At 41.9% G+C, this 27,657-nt stretch overlaps 2 protein-coding genes across 2 annotated transcripts in view; one reads left to right on the top strand and one right to left on the bottom strand.

The window, feature by feature from the left end:
- The first annotated feature begins 464 nt into the window (after positions 1 to 464).
- ART5 (ADP-ribosyltransferase 5) lies at positions 465 to 10,289 on the top strand. Its single transcript, XM_027866277.1, has 5 exons — positions 465 to 609; positions 1,960 to 2,031; positions 6,264 to 6,993; positions 9,773 to 9,805; positions 9,908 to 10,289. The coding sequence occupies exons 2-5, from the start codon at positions 1,975 to 1,977 to the stop codon at positions 10,009 to 10,011; spliced, it is 924 nt and encodes a 307-aa protein (XP_027722078.1). The 5' UTR covers positions 465 to 609; positions 1,960 to 1,974; the 3' UTR covers positions 10,012 to 10,289.
- Positions 10,290 to 27,030: 16,741 nt separating this feature from the next.
- The window catches only part of LOC114046051 (short transient receptor potential channel 2-like), a 50,281-nt gene continuing 49,654 nt past the window's right edge, over positions 27,031 to 27,657 (bottom strand). The window contains exon 22 of the mRNA XM_027866265.1: positions 27,031 to 27,648. Coding sequence (XP_027722066.1) covers positions 27,158 to 27,648 — 491 coding nt within the window. The 3' untranslated portion in view covers positions 27,031 to 27,157. The remainder of the gene's footprint in view (positions 27,649 to 27,657) is intronic.

Raw genomic sequence — 27,657 nt, forward strand, 5'->3', positions numbered from 1 at the left:
AAACAAGAAGTCACCTGATGTGAGGTGGAGGGATTACTGGGAGCCAGGCGGCAGGCTGCAGGATGGGCTATTGGCCAGGGATGAGGGTGTTGAATTCAGTCTCCTTTCTCAGGCCTCTCACCCCGCCCCGTTTCCAGTGGATGGCACGGGGGGAGGGGTGGAGGGGGGGAGAGAAGGGCGCGAGGACGAGTCCAGATTGCGGAATTATGAATCATTCACAGTACATCAGTTCAAGCCCCCCTGACTTCTGCGAACCATAGGGCTGAGAAGGAGACCCAGTGTAGCCTGCAGGAAACCTCCAGTCTTATGTGGAATACTGTCCCTTTTCCCCGAGCGTCCATGCACAGGGAGGGGAAGGGGACTATTTGGCCCCGATCTTCTTCTCTCCTGGAGCAGAGATAGGAAGGAGGGACTTCAGTGTCGGGTTTCAGGGAAGGGGGGTATGGGTGGATCGTGGAGCGGACTATATATACTTAGGCAGGAGTTTGTTTATCTTCCCCACTCTGAGACTTCGGTGGTATCAACTGGGACCCCAGCCTACGTCCCTCCGGTTCCAGCAGTCTCCCAGGCTCCTGGCCCCAAGGCGTCTGCTCCGCACTGGGCCCGGAGGTGGGTACCGGGGTCCCCATAGGGCTGCCTCGTTCCAGGAGGTTGGAGTGCAGGCTGTGCCGGTTTTTGTGCACGCACCCTGCCCCCAGACCCAACTACCCATTTCCCCCATATCCCCGTCCCTCTTTTTACTTTGATCTCTTCTCATTGCCTCCCACATTCCATCCACCTAATCCCTCTTTTAGCTGCGTTCCTCGTTTCTATCCTCTCTTTAATCGCGCCATTTTCCATCCCGTTAGTCCCGCCCCTCATTCCATCCTCTTTAACCCTTCCTTTTATTCTTTTTTAGCCCCGCCCCTCATCCTACCTTAACCTTTCTCTTTTCCTCTCTTTAGCCCCGCCCTGACACCAACCCCTTGGCTCCTGCCCCTCGGGTTTCTCCTTAGCCCCTCTCCTTAGTTCCCGTCTTCTATTCCTTCAGCCCCAATCCTCATTTCCTTCTCCAAAACCCACGCTGTATCTCTTCTCTTTGTGTGTGTTTCTGTGTTGGTTGGGGATGGGGAGGGAAGAGGGTGGAGGAGGGGAAGGATCTCTCCAGGCTGCAAACTCTTGCTCCTATCCTCCCTCTCTTACTGTTGGAGCACTGAGTTGGTGCAACTTGCGGTCCTAGTGCAAGGTCAGGTGGCTCCCCGAAGCAGAGTCAACTTCTCCGGCCTGGCCTCCTGACAACATTTCCCCAGTCCCTCAAGTGCTGTATCTTTTCATGCAGCGTTTGGAAGCTTGCCCAGAGCTTCAGGTTTCATTATCGTCTCCGGACCCCAGCTTCTTCTTGATGGCTGATTCAGGAGAACTGGGCCCTCTGCCGTTGGCCCCAGGACTTTCATTGTTTTTTAAATTTTCTTGATCCTTCAGTTGTAACCCAAGACCCCAAGGAATTCCTGGCTCTGAACATTTTTGGCCCCCTCAACTCCAAGATCTTCTGCCCCAATCCCTAATCACTTTTACCCTTTTCCTGCTTCTGCCCTCATAATGGGGATGCTGGTCCTCACACCCACTTCCTGCTTCCCCGTCCCTTTCCTCCCCTTTCCACATACTCCAGGACAGAAGAGTGAGTTCACTAGTTGTTACTCACAAAAGCTTAGAGAATGCACAGATTCAGAAATTACTCCCCAGATGAACAGCATTAGACACGGAGACAAAAGAAATCTACCTTCCAGTGGATGACTATCTCGTGTACCTCTAACCCTGTTCCTATAGAATCCTTAAACTAATTCATTTCTCCTTACAAAACTGGGAGGGGATAGAAAGAATGCTCACATAAAGTTTTTGTAATTGTTGTTAAAAATCAGAACTATTCACCCTGACACAAATTCACCCCCAATCTCCACAAGTCACTCCCTTTCCTTCCAGTCTCCCCCAGGGACAATGCTGCCCTCCCTGATGATTACACTTAGCTGCCTGGGCCTCAGCTCCCTCACACAGGTAATGAATGGTACCTCCATCCCCCTTAGTCCTCCTCCCCTGGACCTCTAGCCTCCTTCTCCTAGTCTCCTCCTGGAATCTCCACTGTGCTCTGGTTTTCTTCCTCCTCAAGCACTTCCTGGGACCTCCATTGTCCTCAGGATTCCTAGTCCTCTCCTGGGAACAGTTGCTGTCCTCAGGACCTTCATAACCCTCCTGAGACCCTCTCTGTTCCCAAGATCCTCAACCCTTTCCTGAGGTTCCCACTCTCCTCATGACCCCTTTCTCTGCCTTTAGTCACCTCTCAGGGCAGTTGGTCCAGGTCAGACTTGGGGTCTGGATAATAGGCTGGATAGTCTGAGTCTACGTGGAGAGGAAGGATGGAGGGATGGAGGGACAGTCACAGCTGGGACTATAGGGAACAGGAATAGATGGAACCTGGAAATAAAAAAGAAATCCATGCTTTCCAGCTTGATGTGTAGGCATCCTGAAAATTGGAAGATTTAGCTGACTTGTTAATTCTGTAGTGTAGGTGGAGATCTATAAGGGGAGTGAGGGTAGGGTGCTGATAAAGAAGGAAGAGCAACCAATAATGGGAATAGTCCAGCCTAGTTCTCACAGTGGATATGCCTAAAGGTGTTCCAAGGCTGACCAAATCATACTGCTAATGTATAGCTAATTGTTTTAGGAGAGCCAGAGAGCAAGAACCAGATGGAATTTCATCACGGTGGAGCAATGCAGCTGGGGGGTGAAGTGTTCAGGGGGTGGGGTGTTCGTAGGTGACTTTCCCCAGGTCTCTCTTCTTATATTCCCCTGTACCATGTGTGTCTCTTGGAAGTTGAATAACATGTCCCAAAGTTCAGTCACTAATAGTGTAACATCAAATTGGAAGAAGGTCTCCAGGGAATGCTCCCCCCACCCCTCCAAATCTGTGCTTTAAAAAGCACATTTATATTGATGACTTGGATAAAGGCAAAAATGGCATGCCTATTAAATTTTCAGATGACACAAGCATATGAAATTCTTCATGGAGACAGAATTCAATTTTAACATTAGGTCAAAACAAAACGAAATTTAATAGTGATAAATTTAAGGTCTCACACTTGGGCTCAAAAAATCAATTTCACAAATGCAAGACTGGGGAGACCTGGCTTGAGAGAAGTTTGTCTGGAAAAGACCTGATGGTTTTAGTGGACTACAAACTTGAAATGAGATAGCCATGTCATATGGCAGCCAAGAAAGCTGAAGCAACCTTAGATTGCATTAAGAAAGACATAACATCCAGAAATAGAGGTAATAGTCCTTTTACAGTCGGCCTGAACAGACTACAGATGAAATATTGTATTCCATTCAAGAAACCACATTTTGGGGAGGACATTAATAAATTGGAGAGTACCCAGAATAGTGAATGTCTTGAGTCTGTCACACAAGGATTAGTTGAAGGGACTGGTGCTGTTTAACATGGAGAAGAACTGGGAAGTGGGAGGAAAGGAGGAAGGATGTCTGTCTTCAGGCACTCGAAGGACTGTCTCCTACAGTAGAAAAGGGATTAGGCATGTTCTATTTGACCCCAGGGAGCAGAACTGGGTGGAATGGAAGCAGTGGGTGTAAGTTGCAGGAGGCAAATTTGGGTTTGCTGTTGAGAAGAACTTTCAAAAACAAGTGAAGCCTCCTGAAATGGAATGGGCTTCTTCATGAAATCATGGGCTCCCCTCTCCTCAGAAGTCTTCAAGTCAAGACCTGGATGGTCATTAGTCAGGTGTACTCTAGAATGGATTCTTCTTCAGGGATGGACTGGAATGGATAACTTTTGAGCCCCCTTACAACTCTAGAGCCTAGCAGAATAAGTCTAATACCTCTGTGTAGTCCTTCAGCTACACTTAAAAGTTATGTTTTCTCCTCCCTGGTTATGTGTATGGGGTGTTCAGGGAGGACTAGCACCTCTGATGTGAGGGGCTTGCAAAATTCTTTTTCAGGGCTGTTCATCTACCTTTGGTGTCTACCTGTCACCCAATTCTCACCTGGGGCTCTAAGAAGCTGTGGCATGGGCAGCAGCCACACACCAATAAACTGTCTTGGCAGACTGGCTAAACCAGGTTGGGGGTAACTGATGGGCCTTAAATCCATCATTGAGTTAGGAGAATATCTACCCCAAACATGTTAAAACTTCGGCTGGCGGAATGGGTGGATGAGAGCAGTTTGTTCCAACCACCATAAAGGCAGCAGAAGTAGTTGCTGTGGAATGCTCAGAGGTTGGTCAGACACTGCCAAGGTCATCCACTGCATTCTGGGCCATTGCCAGTCATCCTGACTTTTGTCTTGCCATTGGACTCCGATAACTCTGGAAGAGAACGTGAGGCTGATGACTTTGTGCAACTCTGCCTTACTTAAATCCAATTCTTGAAAAGTCAAGACATCACCCCATAACGTCATTGGTTCTCTTTGAAACAAAGAATAAACAACAACCGAACCTCAAAAGACATGGCTGCTTAACTCCACTTTGATTCAGCTACTCTTCTTTGGTCACACTCCAGTGTATTAATGTAGTACCTAAAATGTGCCCCCTCCCCCAATTTAGCCTAATCCTCCAGATCTTGTCTGATGAGAGCAGAAGAGAACAGGATCATCAACACCCCCACTTTCATTGGCTCCTGTGTCTTTAATAATGAAGCCTAAGGTCAAGTTAGTTTTTTTTGGCTGCCATATTATTAACTTTGCTGAGATAAATTTCTGAAAGAAATAATGGGAGAGGGGTAGCACCATCAATCAATCAACAGTCATTTTTAAAGTGCCTATTACTTGCCAGTCACTGTGCTAGGTACTGGTGAATACAAAGAAATAAATGGAATAGGCCTTGTCCTCAAGAAGCTTACATTCTATTGGGAGAAACATTGGGTATCATCTAAATAAATACCATATATATATGTTGTTATTCAGCCATTCAATCCTGTTCAACTCTTTGTGACCCAATGGATTATAGCATGCCAGGCCCTTCTATCCTCCACTACCTCCTAAAGTCTGTCCAAGCTCATGTTCAACATATACATATACTTATACACACACATACATACATACATACATACATACATATACATATAAAGCCTGTGACCTGGCTAGCTGGAGAAAGGAACATGTGCTCAATTATGAAGAATTATAATGCTTTGGGATAAAGTAGCAAATCCTGAGGGATCCTTTGGTTCTTCAACTCCCCTAATGGGAGATAGTCAGTTTCAAAGAGGAGGCATCTTAGCTTCCCTCTCCCTCTTCTGCATTCTCTCCTGAATGTATTGCTTCAAGAAGTGGGGACCGAGGGACCACTTAGGTTGTCTCATCCCAAAGAGCTTAGTCCTTTGGAAGTGAGCCAACATTTTCCCCAGAAATGGCTAGGTTATACAACCTTAGCAATACATGGAGTATGTAGCAGAATAGACCTTGCTGTTTTACTCCCATTATACATAGACACTGTAAACACAAAGCAATTTCCAAAGACAAGCACTAACAACTGGGATGGGGGAAAGATCAGAAAAGGCCTCATCTGGGGAGTTGTACTTGAGCTGAGCTGTGGGGGAACATTAGATAATCAATTCTGACCCCATAATTCTATAACAGAACAGTCTTCAATAATCAAGGGATTTGTGATATCTGGGGACATCCCTAATACAGTAGATTGAAGTCAGGTTGATGCCCTCTCCAAAACCATCTTCTAGTGCCCTTGCCAGAGCATGAATTTTGGGGTAGAAGAACCAATCTCAGGGATAATTCTTAGGTTTTTCCACAGCAGGCAGTCTAGAACCAAATTGAAGGACTTGGAACCCTCCTTTCTGTCTGGCTATTCCTGTTCATTTAATGATGGCAGATGACAGAAGTTACCCAGAGAACTTCAAGGCTCCCAAATCATCACACATGCATACAGTGTCCATGTCACTTAGAGCCTTTATACTTTAGAAGTCTAAATCACACTTGCTAGAAATTTGGGACTGAAGGAGGTCCAAGAGGCCAAGTGGGAAGTCCTATGGATAGCGGAAAAAGGCTTTGGACCACATGTTTGTGTAGAGATTATAGTGAAATGGTTTGAATATACTCCAGATAAGGCTAGGTGGGGACCAGATCAATGAGATTGTTTTGTTATCTGAAGAAAAGCACCACCTTAATCCTCTGGCACCTATGTGAAATACCCCCTATGTGAAAATCCCCTTCCCCACATACCCTCTCTTCTGTCTTCCTCTTTCAACTCCCCCTTCCCCCATCCATAGGCCCACATTGTCCCCATTGTGCCTTTGGGCCCAGCTCCTGATACCTTTGATGATGCCTACTTGGACTGTGTGGACGAGATGGAGAAGGAGGCCACCCATCTGCTCCAGGAGGAGATGGCAAACCACTCCCTGCTCCAGGAATCATGGGGGGCTGCCACAGCTACCTGGGAGAGCCGGAGGAGGGGACTCACTCTGCCCCTGGGTTTCCAAACCCAGCATGCTGTGGCTATCATGGTCTACACCAATTCATCCAACCCTCTGTACCGGGAGCTAAACTCAGCCGTGAGGACAATGGGCAGCTCTCGGGAGGACTACATGAAGCATTTCCCCTTTAAGGCCCTACATTTCTACCTGATGCGTGCCCTGCAGATGCTGAGAGCTTCTGAGAGCTGTCAGGAGGGCCCTGGGCAGGAAGTGTTCCGAGGTGTGAGCAGTCTCCTCTTCCAGCCGAAGCAGCTGGGAGATGTCATTCGCCTTGGCCAGTTCACCTCCACCTCTGAGAAAAAAGGGGTGGCCCAGGGATTTGGAAACATGACCTTCTTCACCATGAACACTTGTTTTGGAGTCCCTATACAAGCCCTTTCAGTCTTCCCAGAGGAACACGAGGTTCTCATCCCTCCTCATGAGATTTTCCTGGTGTCTGACTTCTCTCAGGATGGGACCCGAAACCTAGTGACCATCAGGAGTCTCAATCGGACCTGTAGCCACTTCAACTGTGCCTACCTGGGGGGTGAGTCAAGGAGTGGGGGCAAGAACCTAACCCATCATAGGATTTAGATCTGGAAGGGAACTTTGTTATCCTCTGGTCCAAGTCATTCATTTTACAGAGAAGGAAAATGAGACCCAAAGACACTAAATGAGCAAACCAAGGTCACAGAGAGAGTAAAAGGCAAGACCAAGATTCAGTCTACTGACTCTTCATCTAGACCACATTGCTCATTATGATTAATGTCTTCAAGTATTTAGAGGATTGTAATGTTGTAGAGAGATGAGACAATTTATTCTACTTGGCCAGAGAGCAGAACTAGGACCAGCAGTGGAAGGGTGAAGTTACAAAAGGGCATATAATGTAAAGGTTAATGTAAAGAAAATATTTTCCAACAACAAGACATTTCCTAAAGTGGAATGGTTTGCCTTAGGAAGAGATGAGTTTCCAATCCCTGGAGGTCTTCTGGAGAAGATGAATAATTTCTTATCTGGGTTGTAGCCTAGAGGATTCTTAGGATCTTAGATCTATAACTAGAAGGGACCTCTGAAGTCATTTAATCCAACCCTTAAGTCTTACATATGAATGAAGCCCAGGGAGGTTAAGGGATTTGCCCAAAGTCACAGGGATGGTATGTATCAGAGGCAAGATTTGAACCCAGATCCTCTGACCCCCAAGTCAGTGCTTTATCCTGATTGGTTTGGGAAAGGAAATTCTTTTCTGGTTGTAAGACCTGTGATTTTATGCTTCTGTTAGGAAAGAGGAAGACAGCATAGGATCATAGAATCAGAGTCACAGATTCTTCAAATTCTAAAACTTCAGAGTGGCAGAGTCCTTGGTAGGCATTTAGTTCCATCTCCAATGCAGGAAAACCCACCTTCTCTCTAATGGGGTCATCCAATCTCCATTTGGATACTTTCCCTGGGACTCACCACTCTGCTGCTTTCTAGGTGTGAGGGCCCCTCCCCAGAATTCAGATATCACTAACCTGCATCAGCCTCCTGTTGGAGCTGAGCAAAGTCAAGGGACCTTTTCCTTCTTTTCTCAGGACTTCCATTTTCCCCTATTTTCTAAACTTTATTGATCTTGGACCTTCCTGGCCCTGAAGCCTATTTGGTTCCCTCAGCTGCCCTCATTTCCTAATCACCTTGCTCTTTTTTCCTATTGCTACAATTATCTCTTGATGCCTAGTTCTTAGACTTAAAAGATAACAGGAATTAAAGCTAGATTGAGTCCAATCCTCTCATTTTACAGGTGAAGAAATTGAGGCACAGAGAGCTTAAGTGACTTACCCAAGGTCAGAGAGCTAGTAAGTGTCTGAGGTGTGATTTGAACTTAGGCCTTTCTGACGCCAAGTCCAGGACTCCATACAGCATTAGATATCATATTCCATTATTGTTTTGTAGAAAATAAAAGTGAAACCTAGAGAGGGAAAGGGATTTTCCCTGGGCCAAACTAGTAAGGAGTAGTAGAGGAAGCATTTGAGCTCAGGTCCTTTGACTCTTAGTCCAATGATTTTACCATTCCCCGACACAGCCCTGACAGTCCCCCCTCCCCATGCCTCCAGTTTCCACACACCCCAGACAGAATGAGAGTGTTTTCTAGGACATTAAAAAGAGACCTGAAAACATACAAATTCAATAATAGCATTTTGGAAAGGTAATTAGAAGTTTGTCTAAAAGAAAGCTTCTTAGCTTCAGTCTAAAAGGTATGTCTAAGATCTCTCAAACTACAGCTCCTATGGACTTCGGTTAGACTATCATGGAATCCTTGTCCCTGGCTGATTTGAGGACATACAGAGGCAAGATGCTCCATTCCACAACCCTTGGCTCCTCCCAGTGGGACTGGGGACATTATCCACATGACAACATGGTCACCAACCTAACTTAATACCTTCTTTTCCTTCCCTGTCCCAATCCAGAATGGATCCTAACAGGGTTCCCATCATCTCAAAAGTCAGAAAGATTTAACTCCACCCATGGGTCATCTCTAATGTTCCCAAAAGACATCCCCTTTCCCTAGAGAAGGTGAAGCTCAATGGTTCCTTTTGCTATTAGGGGAGCATATTCCATCTCTGCCTCAACCCTGAGACTGAAAGGAACTAGCCATATTTAGCAGGAAGAAGAAAACACTCAGATAGGATATAAAGACTCAGATCTTTGAGTATCCAAAGGGTGAACATGTAGGAGAGGGTCAGACTTGTTTTACTCGGTCCTAGAGGCCAGGACAAGAACCAAAAGGGAAAAGTTGTGGAGAGACAGATTTCAGCTTGATGTCAGGAAATATTTCCTTGTAATGAGAACTATCCAAAATTCTGGTGGACTCCCTCAGGAAATAGTGGGTTCTCTATCACTTCTTCAAGGGGAGGCTGGATAACCACTCACCAGGTACATCAGAGAGGGTATTCCTACTCAGGTAGAGTCTATGAAGTGACCCACTGTCTTCAAGATCTCTTCCAGATTGAAGATTCTATGTGAGATGTGTGGAAGTACAGAACTTGATCCCCAAGGAGAGAGAGGAGACAGATATTGGAATGAAAGGGGACACATCATAAAGATGGCATGAAGAAACTGGAACTAGGGCATAGAACAAGGTTGCTGAGGGAAGAAAGATTAGCATCAGATCTTTAAGGAGGAAAAGACTGCAGAAAGGAAAGGGGGAAGTGAAAGAGTTCTCCTGGAAGTGGGGTGACTGAGTGGGATAACCAATGTCAGGATATGAAGAAAGAAAGGACAAATTCTGGGAAATTTGGGGGGCAGTGAAACCAGAGTAAAGCTCTCATATATTTCTCTTGGTTTTCCAGGAGAGAAGAAGGAGGGCTGTGTATCTAACCCAGGTGAGTCCCCTGTCTACTTTTCTCCAGATTGGGAAAGAAAGAAGGTCTTAGATCTCTCCCCAGATCCAACTGATCCCTTCCCTTCCCTTCTCTTCCTGACAGGACAAAGTTGGGATGCTCTACTCCCAGGATCTTGGCCTCAGCTGATGCCAAGGACCTTGCTCCTGCCTCATGGAGCCTTCCAACTCTCGGGCCCAGTGCCCTGATCTTCCAGGTTCTGGACTGGGAAATTGTAGGGACCTATTGGTCCCCCTATTGTGTAGGCCCGGCCAGGCTGACGGCAGCCTGGAGAAGAATGCGGAGGGAAAAAAGATGAAGATGAGGATGAGAATGATGAAGGTGTTTGGGAGTTGATCTGTGAACCGGATCCTGTGATCAGGGCAGGGGCCTCAGGCGCCTCAGACCAGGCAGATGTGGAGCTACAATGGGTGAGGCCACTCCACTTTGTGGTTGTTGCCATGGCCACCTCTCAATAAAGGACCTTGCAAAATGTCTGCCTCATTCTTCTCAGCACAAGGGTTGGCCCCTCTCTTTGACTGGTAGGTCCACTGGCCAATGAGTTTGTCATTTGGTCAGCCCCTAATATGTCTCAGGAAGGGTTTTCCATGTAGTCTACTCTGTTGTGCTGCAATAAAGCAGTTTATTGCCTTTGTTTTAAATGTTCTGCTGCCTCCCAATACAAACAAACTTATGCATCTCCCTTTAAATATTATGGGCAATTCATCTCCCTACCTGATTGCATTTCCTTTTCCTTGTATATTGCTTAGAAATCCAGGAAATTGCAGGGTTGAGAACCCAAGTTGTTTCACAACATGGGTCATATTTACAAAGTGTTGTTTGTTGACTTTGGTCAAACATGGGAAGTTCCAGTGACCACAAAAAGGTCTATTTGAGAAGTCCAATTCCCTAGCCTTAATTCAATTTGACAACAGTTTCTTAAGTACTTACTTTGGACTAGTTATTGTGTTGAGGGCTGGAGATACAAAAATAGAACTCTTGCCCTCTAATAGCTTACAGTCTATTAGGAAGGATACAGTATATACACCTGATAAATAGATACAATAGTGTTTCCTTTTCAGAACTGGTTAAGTTTGTAGGTAAACATGGCCAAGACAGATACAATGTAATACTTTGAGTGACTGATTTGAAAATCCAAGAAAGCATCAGAAACAATGGACTTGTTCCTGAGGATATAGACTGTCTTAATGCCTTGCTTCCCAGCCACTTGTTTGCAGAAGGACAACAGGACAAACCTAAGTGTTAAAGAATTGGGGAAGCTTGAACCCAAAGCTGTCTGTTGATTATTAGACAAATGGCCATAGACTATAAAGATGAGATTTGGTTTCCATAAAGGCAGCTAGCCAGCACAGATGCAGCTGAGTGGGCACAGTGGATAGAGCACTGGGCTTTGAGGAAGACCTGTTGGTTCAAATTCATCTTCAGACAATTCCTAGTTGTGTGACCCTAAATAAGTCACTTTATCTCTGTCTGTCTCAGTTTCCTCAACTGTAGAATGGGGGTCAAAATAGCACCTACCTCACAGGGTTGTTGTGAGGATCGAATGAGATCATATTTGTAAAGCACTTAGCACAAGGCCTGGCACATAGTAGGCTCCTGGTAAATGCTCCCTCCCCACCTCTGTAAGTTAAAGTGAGGTTTCTCACTGAAGGGACCCAGCCTTAAACCGGAAATAGCTGTCATCAAAGGAAAGAAAAAGAGAGGCTTTATCTCTCTACTCTGTTGCCTGTTGCCTGAAAGATGAAAACTCAGAACCCAGAAATGGAAAGCTTTCTACCAATCTCAAGCTAAGGGTCTTTGTTGTCTCTGAAAAGGCACACTTCCCCAGCTGAGAACTTCAGCTGAGCCTGACACTGGAAGTAGCAGAAACTATACCTGTCATCAAAAAGTAAGCCCACCCAAGTTGAGGAACAGCTCAACAGAGCATCCCAGTAGCCCAACAGCCCAGAGGAGGGAGTCCAGCAGAGCAACTCATCTAGCTGAGATACTATGCCCAGTGAGGATCTAGCCCAGCCCAGCCTAGCAGCAGAGCCACTCTTCTACCCCAGATACTACTACCAGAAGTAAATTTTGTGAGGAGAGAGTTCAAGAAAGAAAACACATGGAAGCCCTACAGTTCTGAAGAGATAAGGAACATTGAGGCCCTGCGGATCTGGAGTTGTGAGTTGTCTTAGATGCATGTGTTCTTTCCATAGGTACCTCACTATTATCGGACTTGAAGTTTGTGCCCACTCTCCCTGTCACAAATATTATGTATTGGTGGGAATGTGGCACCAGGTTTATGGGAGGGAAGTGTTTTAACTATTGTTCTTTATATGCCATCTGAGTAAATGCCTCTGTTGAGTTGTCTATTAGTTGATTGTTAATGGGAAGCACACCAGTGGGGGCTCAGGACCTATAGGAGTTAGATAACACTAGAACCTGAAGAAGCAGCTATTCCTCTAAGAGAACTCAACCTATAAGTTATAATGTAGTTTGGAGTAAGAGCTTTCTAAAGGAGATGGTAAGGTAAGGTAAGCTAAGCCATGGTCAAAAACAAGGATTCTGAGAGGCAGAGGTGAGGAATAAATGTCTGGTATGGAGGAGAACCAATGTGAACAGATTCAGTCAGAAAATGAAATGTTAGGTTCAGGGAACAATTGGTAATCCAATTTGACTGGGATATTCTGTGTTCAAAGGGCTAATTTCAGAGCCTAGACAATTGATCAATCTCTCTTGCCCATTTCCCCACATTTAGAAGCAAATGGACTTGTCGTTTGTCCTTCATTCTTGAAGAGGACCATGACATCAGGGAGGGGATGCCATGACATGCAAGTGAATGGATTTAAATGAGGGAGGGCTGTGCAAAGTCACCAGCCTCACTTTCTCCTCCAGAGCCATCTGGGTCCAGTGGTAAGATATAGATCAGGATGATTAGAGATGGCCCTGGATGCAGATTTGGCCTTTTTAAGTTAAGGTTTTAACAGGTCTCAGTTTGACTGAGGCAATGCCCAATCAATGATTAAGGATAGGTAAGAAATGAGACAGAGAATGGCCTTTTTCACCCAGTTAAAAAAAAATCTGGGAAGGAAGACCCTCAGGGTTTCTGACCAAAACAGAAATAGTTGCTATTTACATTCACTCTGAGCCAATCAGGGCCCAAACAATCATCAAGTGGGGCTTGGCCTAGGACCTATTGTTGGCCAATCAGTGAGAGCCAGAGTGGTTTGGGTTTAAGGCATGGTCCTTAAGAAAGAAATCTAGCCTGTAAACCCCAAGATATCTTTCAAGGTTTCAGCAATCAGAGTCAGAGTTAGAAAATGACATGTTAAATTCAGGGAACAATTGGTAATCCAATTTGACTGGAACATTCTAAGGCTAATTTCAGAGCCTAGACAATTGATCAGTCCTTCTTGCCCATTTCCCTACATTTAGAAGCAAATGGACTTAGCACTGAACAGGAGGAGATGAGGCTAAATTACCTTTGGGAAACTTCAAGGCCTCCCTGAAAGTCTGCTTCCTATGAAAGCAAAGGCCCAGCATTTTAATACCAGCATTCTATAGGTATTGCTGTATGACAGAAAGACATGGAATAGAAGAGTCTCCAAAGAATTAAAAATGAATGTCACACAGAGGGCAATGGAGAGAAATATGATGGCTGGGAGCAGGATGTAAAATATAATCAATAATTAACTTTGAAAAGCAGGATTAAGAGATATCAACAAGGAATTCTATAAAGAGAAGATGGATTGCTCATAAGGCAAGGACAAGGGATGACAGGTAGACCACCAGAGTGCTCTACTAGGATCCTTTCAATGTGAGGAAAAAGCAAGGAAAGTCCCTAGCATGTTAGGTAGATTCCCCTGGGATGAATGTATGGAAGGACATAGATAAGATTAGCCCAGGATGGGGAGGCATGGATGAGTTGTGATTTACATTGTTTCAGGGAACTTCTGAAACAATGAAATCATAGATACATTTAAGTAGAAGCAAATGCTCTCTAAATAATTATATGGTCCACATGATTAAGAACTGATAGAAAAGCCTACTGCGTAACATGTATCAAAGTGGAGTTTATTGAAGCATCTTGCACAAATAACTGGGTCTACAGATGGTGTAGAAAGGTGCTGAAACTTGACTGCCCTGACCATCTCTTCCAGAATTGTGCCAAGTCTTCATGTTTCCATGCCAATATTAAACTCTCCCATCTATGAAGGCCAAATAGCAGTAAATCTTCAACATTGATATGATTTGAACCTAGTTTTCTCTTGCATATATTGAAAAAAAAAAACAACTCACTTTCAATGTGATTATCAGCAAAGCATTGTTTTTGATCTAGATTTGATGGATTGAGTGGCCACTATTTAACCAAGGTACAGATAGCTGAACTCACAGACAGTCTTTCTGAATTCATGATCGGTCTTTTGATCAAGTTGGCCTTTGCATACATTTAACAACCTTAGCAGCTTTAGTCACAGATAATTATTATCTGGATGGGCTACCTTTACTAGGCAGTTGATCTGAACCTAAAGAAGACCTTCAAATAACTACTGTAATCTTGGGGGATGCAAAGGAGTCTGCACAGTAAGGTTTCTCATAAAAGTTTCAAAAGGGAAAAAACTATTGAATTTTTAGACAGTCACTTATGATACATGTCAAAGAAAACTATTAACAACATAAAAAGTTAAATACACAATATTTAATGAAATTATCCCTTCTGCTTAGGAAGGTAGTCTCCCAAAGTGGGGTTTGCATTGGCAATTTCAGTATATGATTAGGTGACTAATGGAATGAATCCCACACTGTGGCTCACTACATCCTATAGCCTCACTCCTCCCAGCAGAAATTAATATGTCAATGGTACTTTGAATCTTGGGGTGAGCTACGGCAGTCACACAAAACATTGGCCAAGAAAAAAAGATCACCTATAATAGAAATAGACTAAGAAGAGATAAGGCAGAGGTCCTTGAATGATAAATTCAAAAGTTTGTGTTTTATCCTAGAGGCAATAAGGAGCCATGGAGGGTGTTTTTTTATGTTTTTTAGTAGGAGAGTGATATGCTCATATCTGTGTAACATATAACTATACCATGCACCAAGTCCTAGTTAAAACATATTCTTTATTTTATTTTTTAAATTCATTTTGAACTCAAATAAAAAAGACAAAAAAAGAGAACATTTCCATGTACACAGCACAACAAAAAAAAGAGGATTCCATATATATTTCTTTTGTTGTACCCATAGAGTTCCTGCTAATGTCTTTTCCAATACGTCTGGCACAACATGAGTATCAGCTTAGCATTCACCTTGTATGGAAGAATAGGGAAAATTTACCCACCTTTACTCTTCTTAATCCAAAATACATAAGCTCTGGAGTTCCTTGGAGTTGCCAAACTCAATCTTATTATGACCCATGGGGAGTGTAATTTTATTCATAAATAAGTACAAGTTCAAACTTGTAATAATGCATCTTCTGGTCATGCAACAGAGACTAATGAACTTGATTTCTATTTCTTACAAAGGGATTTGGCAAAGGGGATGCTACGTGAATACTGAGAGAGGAAAACAACAACAACTATCAGTTACCATCAAGAATGGGGAATTCCTGACTAACCTCTTTTCCTTTTTGACAGAATTAACTAGATAAGCTAACGAAGAGGCAGCATGGCATTGGGGGTAGAGAATCAGATAGATATAGGTTCAGGTTCTACATCTGACATTCACTACCTATGTACTTTAGGCAACTCCCTAGGACTTATGTCCCAAGGCTTAGATTGGCTTTGATCTATACTGGTGGAGAGAGTTCCCCAAACCTACATAATCATAGATCCTTTCTGTTGTATCTTCATGTAACTCAAATGGTCAACGGTGTAACATGATGACCAAAAAAATTAATTCTATCCTAGTCTACAGTGTGAAGGGAATTATGATTTTCATATTAATTGATATGATATGTATAAATGAATATACCAATAATTTAGATTTTTTCAGAGCTACCATTTCACCAGCAGATTCTGGCTAGGGAGTCAGAGACTCACAATGCAGCTTATAACTATTAATCACTGTGTGCTTGCACAGTGCCTGTGTGTGTTAAGTGAAGCAATCAGATGACCTAATGACCCCCAAGACTTGAAACAATCAACTTGAGGACTGTTCCCATAGGATTCGAGAACACCTATATTATCCTGCACTTGTGGGCTTGTCATGTGAAACCTCTCAGGCCCTGGAAATGATAGTGTCATAATCTACCTTCCCCTCCTTTTCCCACTTTTGATTTATGTATATAAACTGTGCCTTCATTCTAGCATGTTGAACTCTCCTTCTCAGGAGAGCCTCAGGTTTGCAAACTGCATCTCTCACTCTGAAACTAACTAATTGAACCACTACTTAATACTTGATACACCTATCTCTAGCATGCTCTGTTTTCATCTCTGACTATTCCCCAGGTTAGAGACCAGTCCTGTCCATACTATATTTAAAATTCGGTTAACAATAGTAAGAAAGGAATAGAGTCTAAGGCAAAGGGGTTGATGATTCCACTCTGTTTTGGGTAGCATACTTTTAGATGACTGTGATTAGTTCAGGGCACGACATTTTAGTAAAAATATGTGTGTGTGTCTAGAAAAGGGCAACCAAGATTGCAAAGGGACTAGAAAATATGCCACGTAAGCATCACCTGAAGGGAACTAAATTTGGCCTGAGGAACTGAAGACTTAGGAGGACATAATAGTTGTCCTCAATATTAGAGTCATCAAGGAGACAAAGGATAGACTTGTTCTGCTTGGCCCCAAAGGGTTTGAACAAGAAATAATGTGTGGAAACCAAAGGAAGGCAGATTTCCAGGAGGACAAAAGGGCAAATTAACATAAGGGAAAACTTCTTAAAAATGAAAATGTCTGAAAGCAAAATGGACTGTCTCAGATAATAATAACAACAACAATAACAACAACTGACATTTACATAATGCTTTGCAGTTTGCAAAGTGTTTTTATTACATTATCTCATTTGGTCCTGTGAGGCAGGCATTATTATTATACCAATTTTACACATAAGCAAACTGAAGCTCAGACAGATTTAATTGCTTTCCTGGTGTCATATAGCTAATAAATGCCTGATGTGACATTTGAATCCAGGTATTCCTAACTCCAAGTTGAGCATTCTATCCACTATTCCACAATGTCCCTCAAGTTAGTAGTGAATTCCCAATATTAAAAGTCTTTAAGTAAAGGCTGCTGATCACTTGTATAGGAGGCTTCCTATTCTGGTATGGATGGAACTAGATGCCCTTGGAAGTCCTTTCTGGCTCTGAGATTCCAGGGCTCACCTGCTCACTAATATTTTCCCCAAAATCCTGCCATGGGGCCCCAAAATTCCACTGTTATAGCTAAAACTCTTTGGCTAGTTATCACCCTCTCTTGGCTTCTCTTTTAAAATGTAAATAATCGGGGCAGCTAGGTGGTACAGTGGATAGAGCACCAGCCTTGGATTCAGGAGGACCTGAGTTCAAAACTGGCCTCAGACGCATAACACTTAATAGCTGTGTGACCCTGGACAAGTCACTTAACCCCATTGCCTAAACCAAAAAAAAAAAAAAAAAATTTAAATAATCTCAGGTGATAAAAGTATCTTTTCATCAGAGGTGAAAACGCTGTTGCTACATTTACAAGATGCTGGGTGCTAGCCATGGTTCTGAACCAACCCATCCAATAAAGCAAAAAGTGTCTGTCACAGCTGCCAGCACTGGTTTGGGGTAGGAATAGCTTTTCCTTTATGTGTCTGAAACTGGTGCCACAGTGTTCCATCTGTATTCATGGGAAACAAGAGGAAATTGGGGACGGAGCTGAGCTACTGGAAGACTGGTGAACTGAGATAAGAGTTAACTCTCAAGTGATTCTTCCCTTAAATTATTGACTGAATGACATTCCAAAAACCTACCCTTAATCACTAAAGTTTTTGTGAGACATAAGAATTTTAGTTTTCAACATTTACTTCCGTAAGATTTTGAGTTCTAAATTTTCTCCCTCTCTCTCCTTTGTCCCCTCCTCAAGACGACATGCTATCTGATATAGGCTATACATATGCCTTCATATTAAACATATTTTCACATTAGGCATGTTGTAAATAAGAATTAAAACCAGTGGGAGAAACCACAAGAAAGAAGAGACAAAAATAACAACAAAGAGAGAGCAAATAGTATGCTTTGATCTGCATTCAGACTCCATAGTTCTTTTTCTGGATGTGGATAGCATTTTCCATCATGAGTCTGATGGAGTTGTCTCAGATCCTTGCATTGATGAAAAGAGCTAAATCTGTAAAAGTTAGTCCTCACACAATGTTGCTGTTACTGTGTACAATGTTCTCCTGGTTTTGCTCACTTCAGTCAGCATCAGTTTATGTAAGAGTTTCCAGGTTTTTCTGAAGTCTGCCTGCTCATCATTTCTTATGGAACAATGGTATTCCATTACATTCACATACCACAACTTGTTCAGCCATTGATGAACATCCCCTCAACTTCCAATTCTTGGCCACCACAAAAAGAACTGCTACAAATATTTTTGTACATGTGGGTCATTTTCCCATTTTTATGATCTCTAGAAGACCTGGAAGACCATTTTTAAGATCTCTAGGGGCAGCTAGGTGGCACAGTGGCTAGAGCTCTGGCCCTGGAGTCAGGAGGACCTGAGTTCAAATCCGGCCTCAGACACATAACACTTATTAGCTGTGTGACTCTAGGCAAGTCACTTAACTCCAATTGCCTTGCAAAAAAAGAAAAAAGAAGGGGCAGCTAGGTGGCGCAGTGGCTAGAGCTCTGGCCCTGGAGTCAGGAGGACCTGAGTTCAAATCCAGCCTCATACACTTAACACTTACTAATGTGTGACCTTGGGCAAGTCACTTAACCCTGATTGCCTCACCAAAAAGCAAAAAAAAAAAAAAAAAAAAGATTTCTAGAAGACCTAGAAGTGGTATTGCTGGGTCAAAGGTTATGCATAGTTTTATAGTCCTTTGGGCATAGTTTCAAATTGCTCTCTGAATTTGGAACTATGCCCAAAGGGCTATAAAAATGTGTATAGCCTTTGACCCAGCAATACTACTTCTAGGGCTATATCCCAAAGAGATAATAAAAATGGGAAAAGGACCCACATGTACAAAAATATTCATAGCAGCTCTTTCTGTGATGGCAAAGAATTGGAAATTGAGAAGATGCCCATCAATTGGGGAATGGCTGAACAAGTTGTGGTATATGAATGTAATGGAATACTATTGTGCTATAAGAAATGATGAACAAGCAGACTTCAGAAAAACCTGAAAAGGCTTTTATATGAACTGATGCTGAATGAAATGAGCAGAACCAGGAGAACATTGTACACAGTAACAACCACGTCGTGTGATGACTAACTTTGATAGACTTAGCCCTTCTCAGCAATGTAAGGATCTAAGACATCTCCAAAAGTCTCATGATGGAAAATGCTATCCACATTCAGAGAAAGAACTATGAAGTTTGAATGTAGGTTGAAGCATACTATTTGCTCTTTTTTTTCATCTGTCTTGTTTTGTTTCCTCTTTCTTGTGGTTCCTCCTATTGGTTCTAATTCTTCTTTACAACATGACTCGTGAAAATATGTTTAATAGGAATGTATATGTGGAGATTGTATCAGATTGCACACCATCTTGCAAAGGGAGGGGGAGAGGAAAGGGGAGAAAAATTTAAAACTCAAAAGTTTATGGAAGTGATTGTTGAAAACTAAAAATAAATGAATAAATAAATAAACAAACAAACAAAACCCAAAATGCTCTCTGGAATGGTTGGATCAGTTCACAACTCCACCAACAATGCATTAGCATTCCAATTTTCCCACATCTTCTCCAACATTTATCATTTTCCTGTTTCATCATGTTGGCCAATCTGATAGGTATGATGTGGTACCTCAGAGTTGTTCTGATTTGCATTTCTCTAATCAATAGTGATTTAGAGCATTTTTTCATATGACTATAGATAGATTTAATTTCTTCATCTGAAAACTGCCTGTTCATATACTTTGATCATTTTTCAATTGGCGAGTGACTTGTAAAGAAAGAAAATTTCTTGAGGGAAAGTAATGTAAGATACTGTTGCATTTTTACCTTTGTGTCTCTACTGCCTAGTGAAGTGCCTGGCACATAAGAGGTGCTAAAGAAATACTCATTGTTGTTATTGAAAACTATATATGTTTTGTAAGATTATAAAGACTCATCATTTGAAGAGAACTGGGGAAAGGAGTAGAATTGATAAACAGAGCTGAGAAAAAGAGCTACTGGGACCAGGACTTGTCCATTGCTTTTCTTCTACCAATGAGCTGAGAGACAGAGAAGACAGACCCTTAACCCAGAGAAAAGAACTGAATAAGAATTTTGGCTATATTAGAGGGCAGGAGTATTATGGAGAGCATGGTACATGAGTTTCAAAGTTGACAAAGATAGAATCTGTGCTTAGGCATGACGGAGATGGTCAGAGGTGAGATAAGATTAAAAGAGTACTAGAGGCACCCAGGAATTTCCACATAGCCATTGACAAAAATCCCAAGGCATAGAGATGAACCTCCTCTGGTTGCTCTTCATCTCATCAACATGTTTCCCAAAAAGTGGCCCTGGGAATTGAACACAATACTCCTGATGTCCTCTGATAGGACAGAATGCAGCAGGACCATCACATCCCTAGTATTGGACAATTTCTTTTTTTTTTAAAGTAAGTTTTTATGGAATTTTATTTTTTAATTAATTTATTTATTAAAATATTTTATTTATATAAATATAAGTAATTTATTAATAAATTAATTTTATTAAATTTTATGCCTAAAAGGTCAGCATAACTGATCATCAATAAAGTCTTAATATACACGCAACATGCAACACATGTGGACCTCCCATGTCTACACAGGGGAAGGTTGGGAGCGTGTTCTCATATCTCTTATTTTAAGTCGTGCTTGTGCTTTATAATTTTGTAACATTCACTTTTGATTTGTGAGATGTGTGTGTGTGTGTGTGTGTGGTTATTCTTTCCATCCATAGCTGTCATTACTGTATATTTTGTTTTCTTGACTCCGCTGAGTCCACTCTGCATTAGTTTATGTAGATTTTTCCATGCTTCTCTCTATTCATCACATATATAATTTCATATGGCATAGTAAAATACCATTACATGCCACAGTTTTCTTAATGCAGCCTAAGGTCATACGAGCTTTCTTGGCTATTTCCTCTTAATGATCTTGCAGCAAATCAAAATTCCAAGATCCCTTTTCAGATAAACTACCATCTAGCCATGCTGCTCCTATCTTGTACATATGAGAAGAATTTTTTAACCAAAGTGTAAAGCTTTACATTTATTCCTATTAAATGTTATCTTATCAGATTGGGAGCATTGTTCATTGTTTTCAAGACCTTTCTGGATCTTGGCCTTGTCATACAATGTGTAACCAACTCCTTCTATTTTTGTGCCATCTGTCAAGTTCATGAGTATGCCAATTGTAGGCCTTTATGCAAGCACAGATTCCCAGGGCACTCTACTGAAGGCATCTTTCTCTTTAATGACTCTTTGCATCTGGCTATTCAAACAATTCTGAACCCAGCTAACTTCCATTATGCAGACCACACCTCTCTAACCTATCCTCCAAAACATCATGAAAAAAACTATCAAGTGCTTTGCAAACATCTATATAAACTAAAGCTGCAGCTTTCCACTGATCTTTTGGTCTAGTCACACTGTCAAAAAATGATAGTCTGGTTGACAGGATTTTAGTCAATAAATATTTATTAAGCACCTACTGTGTGTCACACTAAGGCTAAAGATGTAAAGAAAGACAAAAAATAATCCCTGCTCTCAAGGAGCTCACAGTCTGATTGGGAGACAACATGCAAAGACCTATGTAAACATAAGAAGATAAGGGGAAGGGAATAAGCACTTATATAGCTCCTACTATGTGCCAAGCCCTGTGTTAAGCACTTTACAAATATTTGATCCATAAAAGATATATGTATATAATATCACATAATAAATATAATATATATGTAATTGAATCAGCAGAGGGAAGGCATTAGAATTAAGGGGAATTGGGAAAAGATCCTATAGAAGCTAAGGGTAGCTAGATGGCACAGTGGCTAGAGTGCTGGGCCTAGAGTCAGGAAGACTCATCTTCATCAGTTCAAATCCAGCCTCAGACACTTATTAGCTGTGTGACCCTGGGGCAAGTCACTTAACCCTGTTTGCCTCAGGTTCTTCATCTGTAAAATGAGCTGGAGAAGTAAACAGCAAACCATTCCAGTATCTTTGCCAAGAAAACCGCAAATGGGGTCACAGACAGTAGGACACAACTAAAATGACCAAATAACAAAAAACAACAATGACCTGTAGAAGGTGGGATTTTAGCCGGGACTTGAAGGAGGCCAGAAAAGCCAGGATATGGAGATGGGAAGGTAGAGAATTCCAGGTATGGAGGACAGTCAATGAAAATGCCCGAAGGTGTGAGATGAGTATCTTGTTCAAGGAACAGGAAAGAGGTCATTGTCATTGAATTACAGAGTAGATGGGGGAAAGGTATAAAAAGACTAGAAGGTAGGGAGTAGGTTATTAAGGGCTTTGAACAACAAAGGATTTTATATCTTGTCCTGGAGGTGATAAGGAGCCACTGGAATTTACTGAGTAGGGGGTAACACAAGCACTTTAGAAGATTAATTTGGTAGCTGAGTGGAAGATGGACTAGAATGGGGAGAGGCTTGTGGCAGGGAGGCCACCCAGCAGACTATTGGTCTTGATAAAGCTGTGCTGTTTCTTTGAGATTACTATCAGCTCAGTGGGACAGTGAATATAGTCCTGGATCTAGATTCAAGAAGAGAGGGGCAACTAGTGGCGCAGTGGATAGAGCTCCAGCCTTGGAGTCAGAAGGACCTGAGTTCAAATCCAGCCTCAGACACTTGACACTTACTAGTTGTGTGACCCTGGGCAAGTCACTTAACCCTGATTGCCTCATCAAAAAGCAATGAATAAAATAAAATAAAATAGATTCAGGAAGACCTATGTTCAAAATCCAGACACAGATAGCTGTGTGATCTTGGGCAAACCATTTAACCTTTGCTTTGGTTTCCTCCATGGTAAAGCAGGGAAAATAATAGCACTTATAGGGTTGTTGTGAGGATCAAATGAGATAATATTTGCAAAAAGTGCTTCACAAACCTTGAAGCACTATATAAATTTTAGATGTTATTTTCTCCTTTTCTCTAATCATTTTTTTTATTTTGCATTTTTATTTATTTTTACTTTTTTTTTGTCTATACTATCTCATTCGGTGCTCTCATCAATGATTATCATCTGTGTGGAAATGATTTCCAGATCTATTTGTCGAGCCCTAAGCTCTAGTGTCACATCAAAAAGGGATTATTAGAATGATACTTGGAATCGGAATCAAATTTTCTAACTATAGTTTTCTGACTCCATTGTTTTCCTTTCTTTGAAAGCTGGTTTTCTCAATCCTCATTCTTCTTGCTCTCTATGTACTCACTTTTTGCAGCTTTTGATCACACTCATCTCCTTGATATTCTCTTCTTTTTAGTTTTCGAACACTACTCTGTCCTGGTTCTCCTCTTATGTGGTGGACCACTCTTTCTTAGTCTCCTTTACTTGATCTTCATCCATATCATAATCATTGACTCTGAAAACTTGGGTGACGGATGGCAGTGACCTTAACAATAACGGGAAAGTTCAGAAGAGGGAAGGGCTAGGGCAAGGAAGAGGATGAGTTCAATTTTGGAAATATTGAGTTTGATATGCCTATAGGACATCCAGTGTGGAAAATAAAATAGGCAGTTTTTGATGTGACACTACAGCTTAGGGCTCGACAAATAGATCTGGAAATCATTTGCCTACAGATGATAATTGAACCCATGGGAGTTGATGAGAGCACCAAATGAGATAGTGTAGAGAAAGAACAGAAGAGGACCTAGGATAGAACTTTGAAGGACCCCCAAAGTGGGTGTGATATCAATGAACATCTGGCAAAAAAAAAAACAAAACAAACAAACAAAATGAGCAGTCAGACAGGTAGGAGAATGAAAAGAAAGCTATAATTAAAACTCAGAGAGAAAAGAGTAGCCAACTCAATAAGGGCCACAAAGTTACCAAAAACGTTTCCAAGCTGCGACACTGCCGCCGCCGCCGTGGGCGTTTGACCAAACACACCCAGTTTGTGAGAGATATGATGTGGGAGGTGTGTGGATTTGCCCCTTATGAGAGGCGGGCCATGGAATTGTTAAAGGTCTCTAAGGATAAGCGAGCCCTTAAGTTCATCAAAAAAGGGGTGGGAACTCACATCCAAGCCAAGAGGAAGACAGAGGAGCTCAGCAACATCCTAGCTGCCATGAGGAAGGCTGCTGCCAAGAAAGATTAAGCTGGACCCTTCCAACCTTCCCCACTTACCCAATAAAGATTTGACAAATAAAAAAAAAAAGAAAAGAAAAGAGTAGCCAAGAGGAAGAAGGTGGTCACTGGTATAAGCTGCAAAGATATCAACAAAGATGATGATGAAGAAGAGACCAGTAGATTTGGCTATTAAGAGATCATTGATGACTTTGGAGAGAGCAGTTTTGGTTGAATGATTAATCCAGAAGCCAAGTTGCACAGGGTTTAAAAGAGAGTAAGAGAAGAGGAGTTAGAAATAGTCATTGTAGATGGTTTGTATTGTAGATTGATTGTAGAAGGGGAAAAAAGATATAGGATGACAGCTGGTGGCCATGGTAGGATTTAATGAACATACTTTAAAAGGATGATAGAGACCTGCGTGTTTTGGTAGGTAGCAGGAGTTAGTAGATACAAACTAAAGATTAGAGGGAGAATGAAGAGGATAGTTTGGGGGTGATTTACTGGAAAAAATGGGAGAGGATTGGGTCAAGGGCACATATGTAGGACTAACCTTAGCAAGCAGAAGTGTCTTCTCCTCATTAGAATCTAGGATGAAGGAGATAGTGGGGGACAATGTCAGGGGAATGTAAGGTGAGGAGGAGAGAAGAAAGAACTCTTGTTGAAGTAATGAGATTGCCTTGCTGGAGTGAGGGCCCAGGTGAGATTAGTTTGCATAAATCTATAGTGGATCTAATCATCTTGGATGACCTGGGTTCAAGTCCCACCTCTGAAACAAAGTAGATGTGTGACTATGGTGGAGTCACTTAAACTTTCAGTGCCTCCAAGAAGCTTTGTAAGGCTAAAAATTGCAGAGTAGTTTCCAGTAGTTTCTTCACTAGGAGTTCTCTATACCAGACTTTTACCATCTTCTCCTGCTTCCATCTTGTTTCAGAGAAGGAATAAGGATTGAACTTGGGATTTCATTGGTATAGGGAACTCTCACAAAAGGAGACTTTTACCAATGTAGGGTCTCATCTTTTCTGCAACTGATAATCTTATAGAATTGCCTAGAGCACTGAAAGATTAAGTAATTTGTCCAGGATCAGACAATGTGTGTCAAGATGGAATTTGAACTTATCTTCCTGGTTGCAGGTCAGTTTTCTATCAACTATACCATGCTGCTTCTCTCCATCTTCCATACATGTCTTTAAATTCAAATTGGTTGGTGAATTTTCTGTGTTTCCAGATAATTTATTTAGGTAAACCTACCTCTTCTTATTCATCAGAATTATTTTTTCTTGTGTCTTCAAATTTTCATTCTCAAGAGCTTCCTATCCCTACTGAGCTCACTTCCCCTAAAACATTTTAGTCTGTGGCATCTTATCCATTTTCTGAACCAATCAATCAACAAATATTTATTAAATGTCAATTAAGCTCTCTGATTTGGGCAAAAAGAACTCCAGCAGGTGTTTGGAAAATTGAGGTCCCTCATCCCTACTTTATTGTAGTTCTGTAATAGGCTTCTGATGGTTCCCAAGCTCTTCATCTATTTTCTTTGTGGTCAGGTGGTCTGTAATACACTCCACAAATACTATTGCTTCTTCTTCTTCTTCTTCTTCTTTTTTTTTTTTTTTTTTTGGTGAGTTAAGTGATTTGCCCAGGGTCACACAGCTATTAAGTGTCAAGCGTCTGAGGCTGGATTTGAACTCAGGTCCTCCTGACTCCAAGGCCAGAGTTCTATCCACTGCACCTCCTAGCTGCCCCAATTGCTTGTTTTCCTGCCTCCATTGATCTTCACCCAAATGCTCTCTGCCATGCTTCTTCTCTACCCTGCTTCCTAGACTTCCTCACATGAGTACATTCTCTTAATATGCAATGACACCCCACTTTCCATTTTACCTATTCTATGTCTTTTGAGTAAGATCTTTCTTCTGAAACCAGTCTAGTTATGGATCATATACCAGCAAGTTTTAGTGATACCTTGTAAGGTCAGGCTTTTTCTCTCACCTCCATCTTGTTAGAAGTCCAAGGAAAGGTTGTCAGAGTCCCTAGCAACACAGTCAAAAGGAGTTGGTTCACATTTCATTTTATAATCCAAAGAGTGGGCAGTTCTTCCAGTCCTCTTAGTCATGGGAACTAATAAGGGGTTGCTTCAACATTATAAAAAGCTGTGAGACTCTAAGAGATCATTGTGAATGGCCAGCTCCATCACTCCATTACACTAATAATTGCATTTGTTTTATTTGTGGACTTTGCATGCTCATTTTTTACTTTGGTAATTTGATTTTCTACTCCTTTTTGACCAAATTAACTGTTTTGTATGTTTGTTTTTTTTTTTAAAAGAGAACCCAGATCTTAGTTTTATTTATCATGCTAATAATAAATTTTCCAATTTTACCTTTTCTTCGACTTTTCAGGATTTTAATTTTTGTGCTTCTTTTGGGGTTAATCTGTGGATTTTCTAGGTTTTTTTTAAATTTGACTGTTCAGTTCATTAATCTTTTATTTCTTTTGTTGATGTACAAGTTTAGCACCTGCCACAAATTTTGGCCATTATCTTTTTATTATTTTATTTAATATGATCATTTCTTATTCCTATGATTTGTTCTTTGACTCAAGTCACTATTTAGGATTATATTATTCAGTTTCTGAATTATGACTCCTTTGGTCAAATCTCCCTTATCAATTAGAACTTTTCTTGTGTTTTTGGTCAGCAAATTATGTATTTAATTTCTGCCTTTCTACATTTATTTATAAGTTCTTTATGTCCTAGCACGTGGTCAGTTTTCGTAAGGGTGTTGTACAATGATGAAAAATAAATTCTTTAACATTTCCATTCAGTAATCACCAACAGTCAGTCATATCTAATTTTATTAAGGCAACAAGGTATTTGGGCTAGGGGAGGAAAGGAAGATTTCATCAGCACTTCTTCTTAGAATTGGCTGTATAGGTGGCACAGGATTAGGTAAGATGCTGCACAGGCTACTTCTTTAATCAGCTCCTGAGGCTGAGGGATCGTGTCTGGCCACTGGACCTTCCTCTGGAGGCACATTCACATCCCCCTCTTCCTTAAACCCCCTGTGAATCTCTACCTGGGCAGCAGAAATTCTGTAGGCGCCCCTAAATGCCGGGGTTCTGGCCCTTTCAACTTCCTCACTTGCATGTTCTTCAGTATCTGGAGTTCCTAACTCTGGGGCTTTGGATTCCTGGCTCCCCATCTCTTCAGATATCTGTGTCCCTAGTTCCTCGGGCACTCTATATCCCATTTCCTCCTCTCTTCCTTTCTCTTCAGAGGTCTCAGGGATGGTGGGTCCCAGATTTTGGAAGCTATTTCGGATACGAGTTATGTAGCGACTCAGGACACTGACACCATCGGGGAGATGAGGAGCTCCACCCTCAGCCAGTGTCTTCCTTACACCAGCCACCTCACCCTGCAGTCTGGACACCGTCTTGGTCAGCTCTGTGAGTCGGTTGCCAAGGTCTAAAGAAA

Source organism: Vombatus ursinus, unplaced genomic scaffold (assembly GCF_900497805.2).
Source record: "Vombatus ursinus unplaced genomic scaffold, bare-nosed wombat genome assembly UNPS02014780.1, whole genome shotgun sequence".
NCBI lineage: Eukaryota > Metazoa > Chordata > Mammalia > Diprotodontia > Vombatidae > Vombatus > Vombatus ursinus.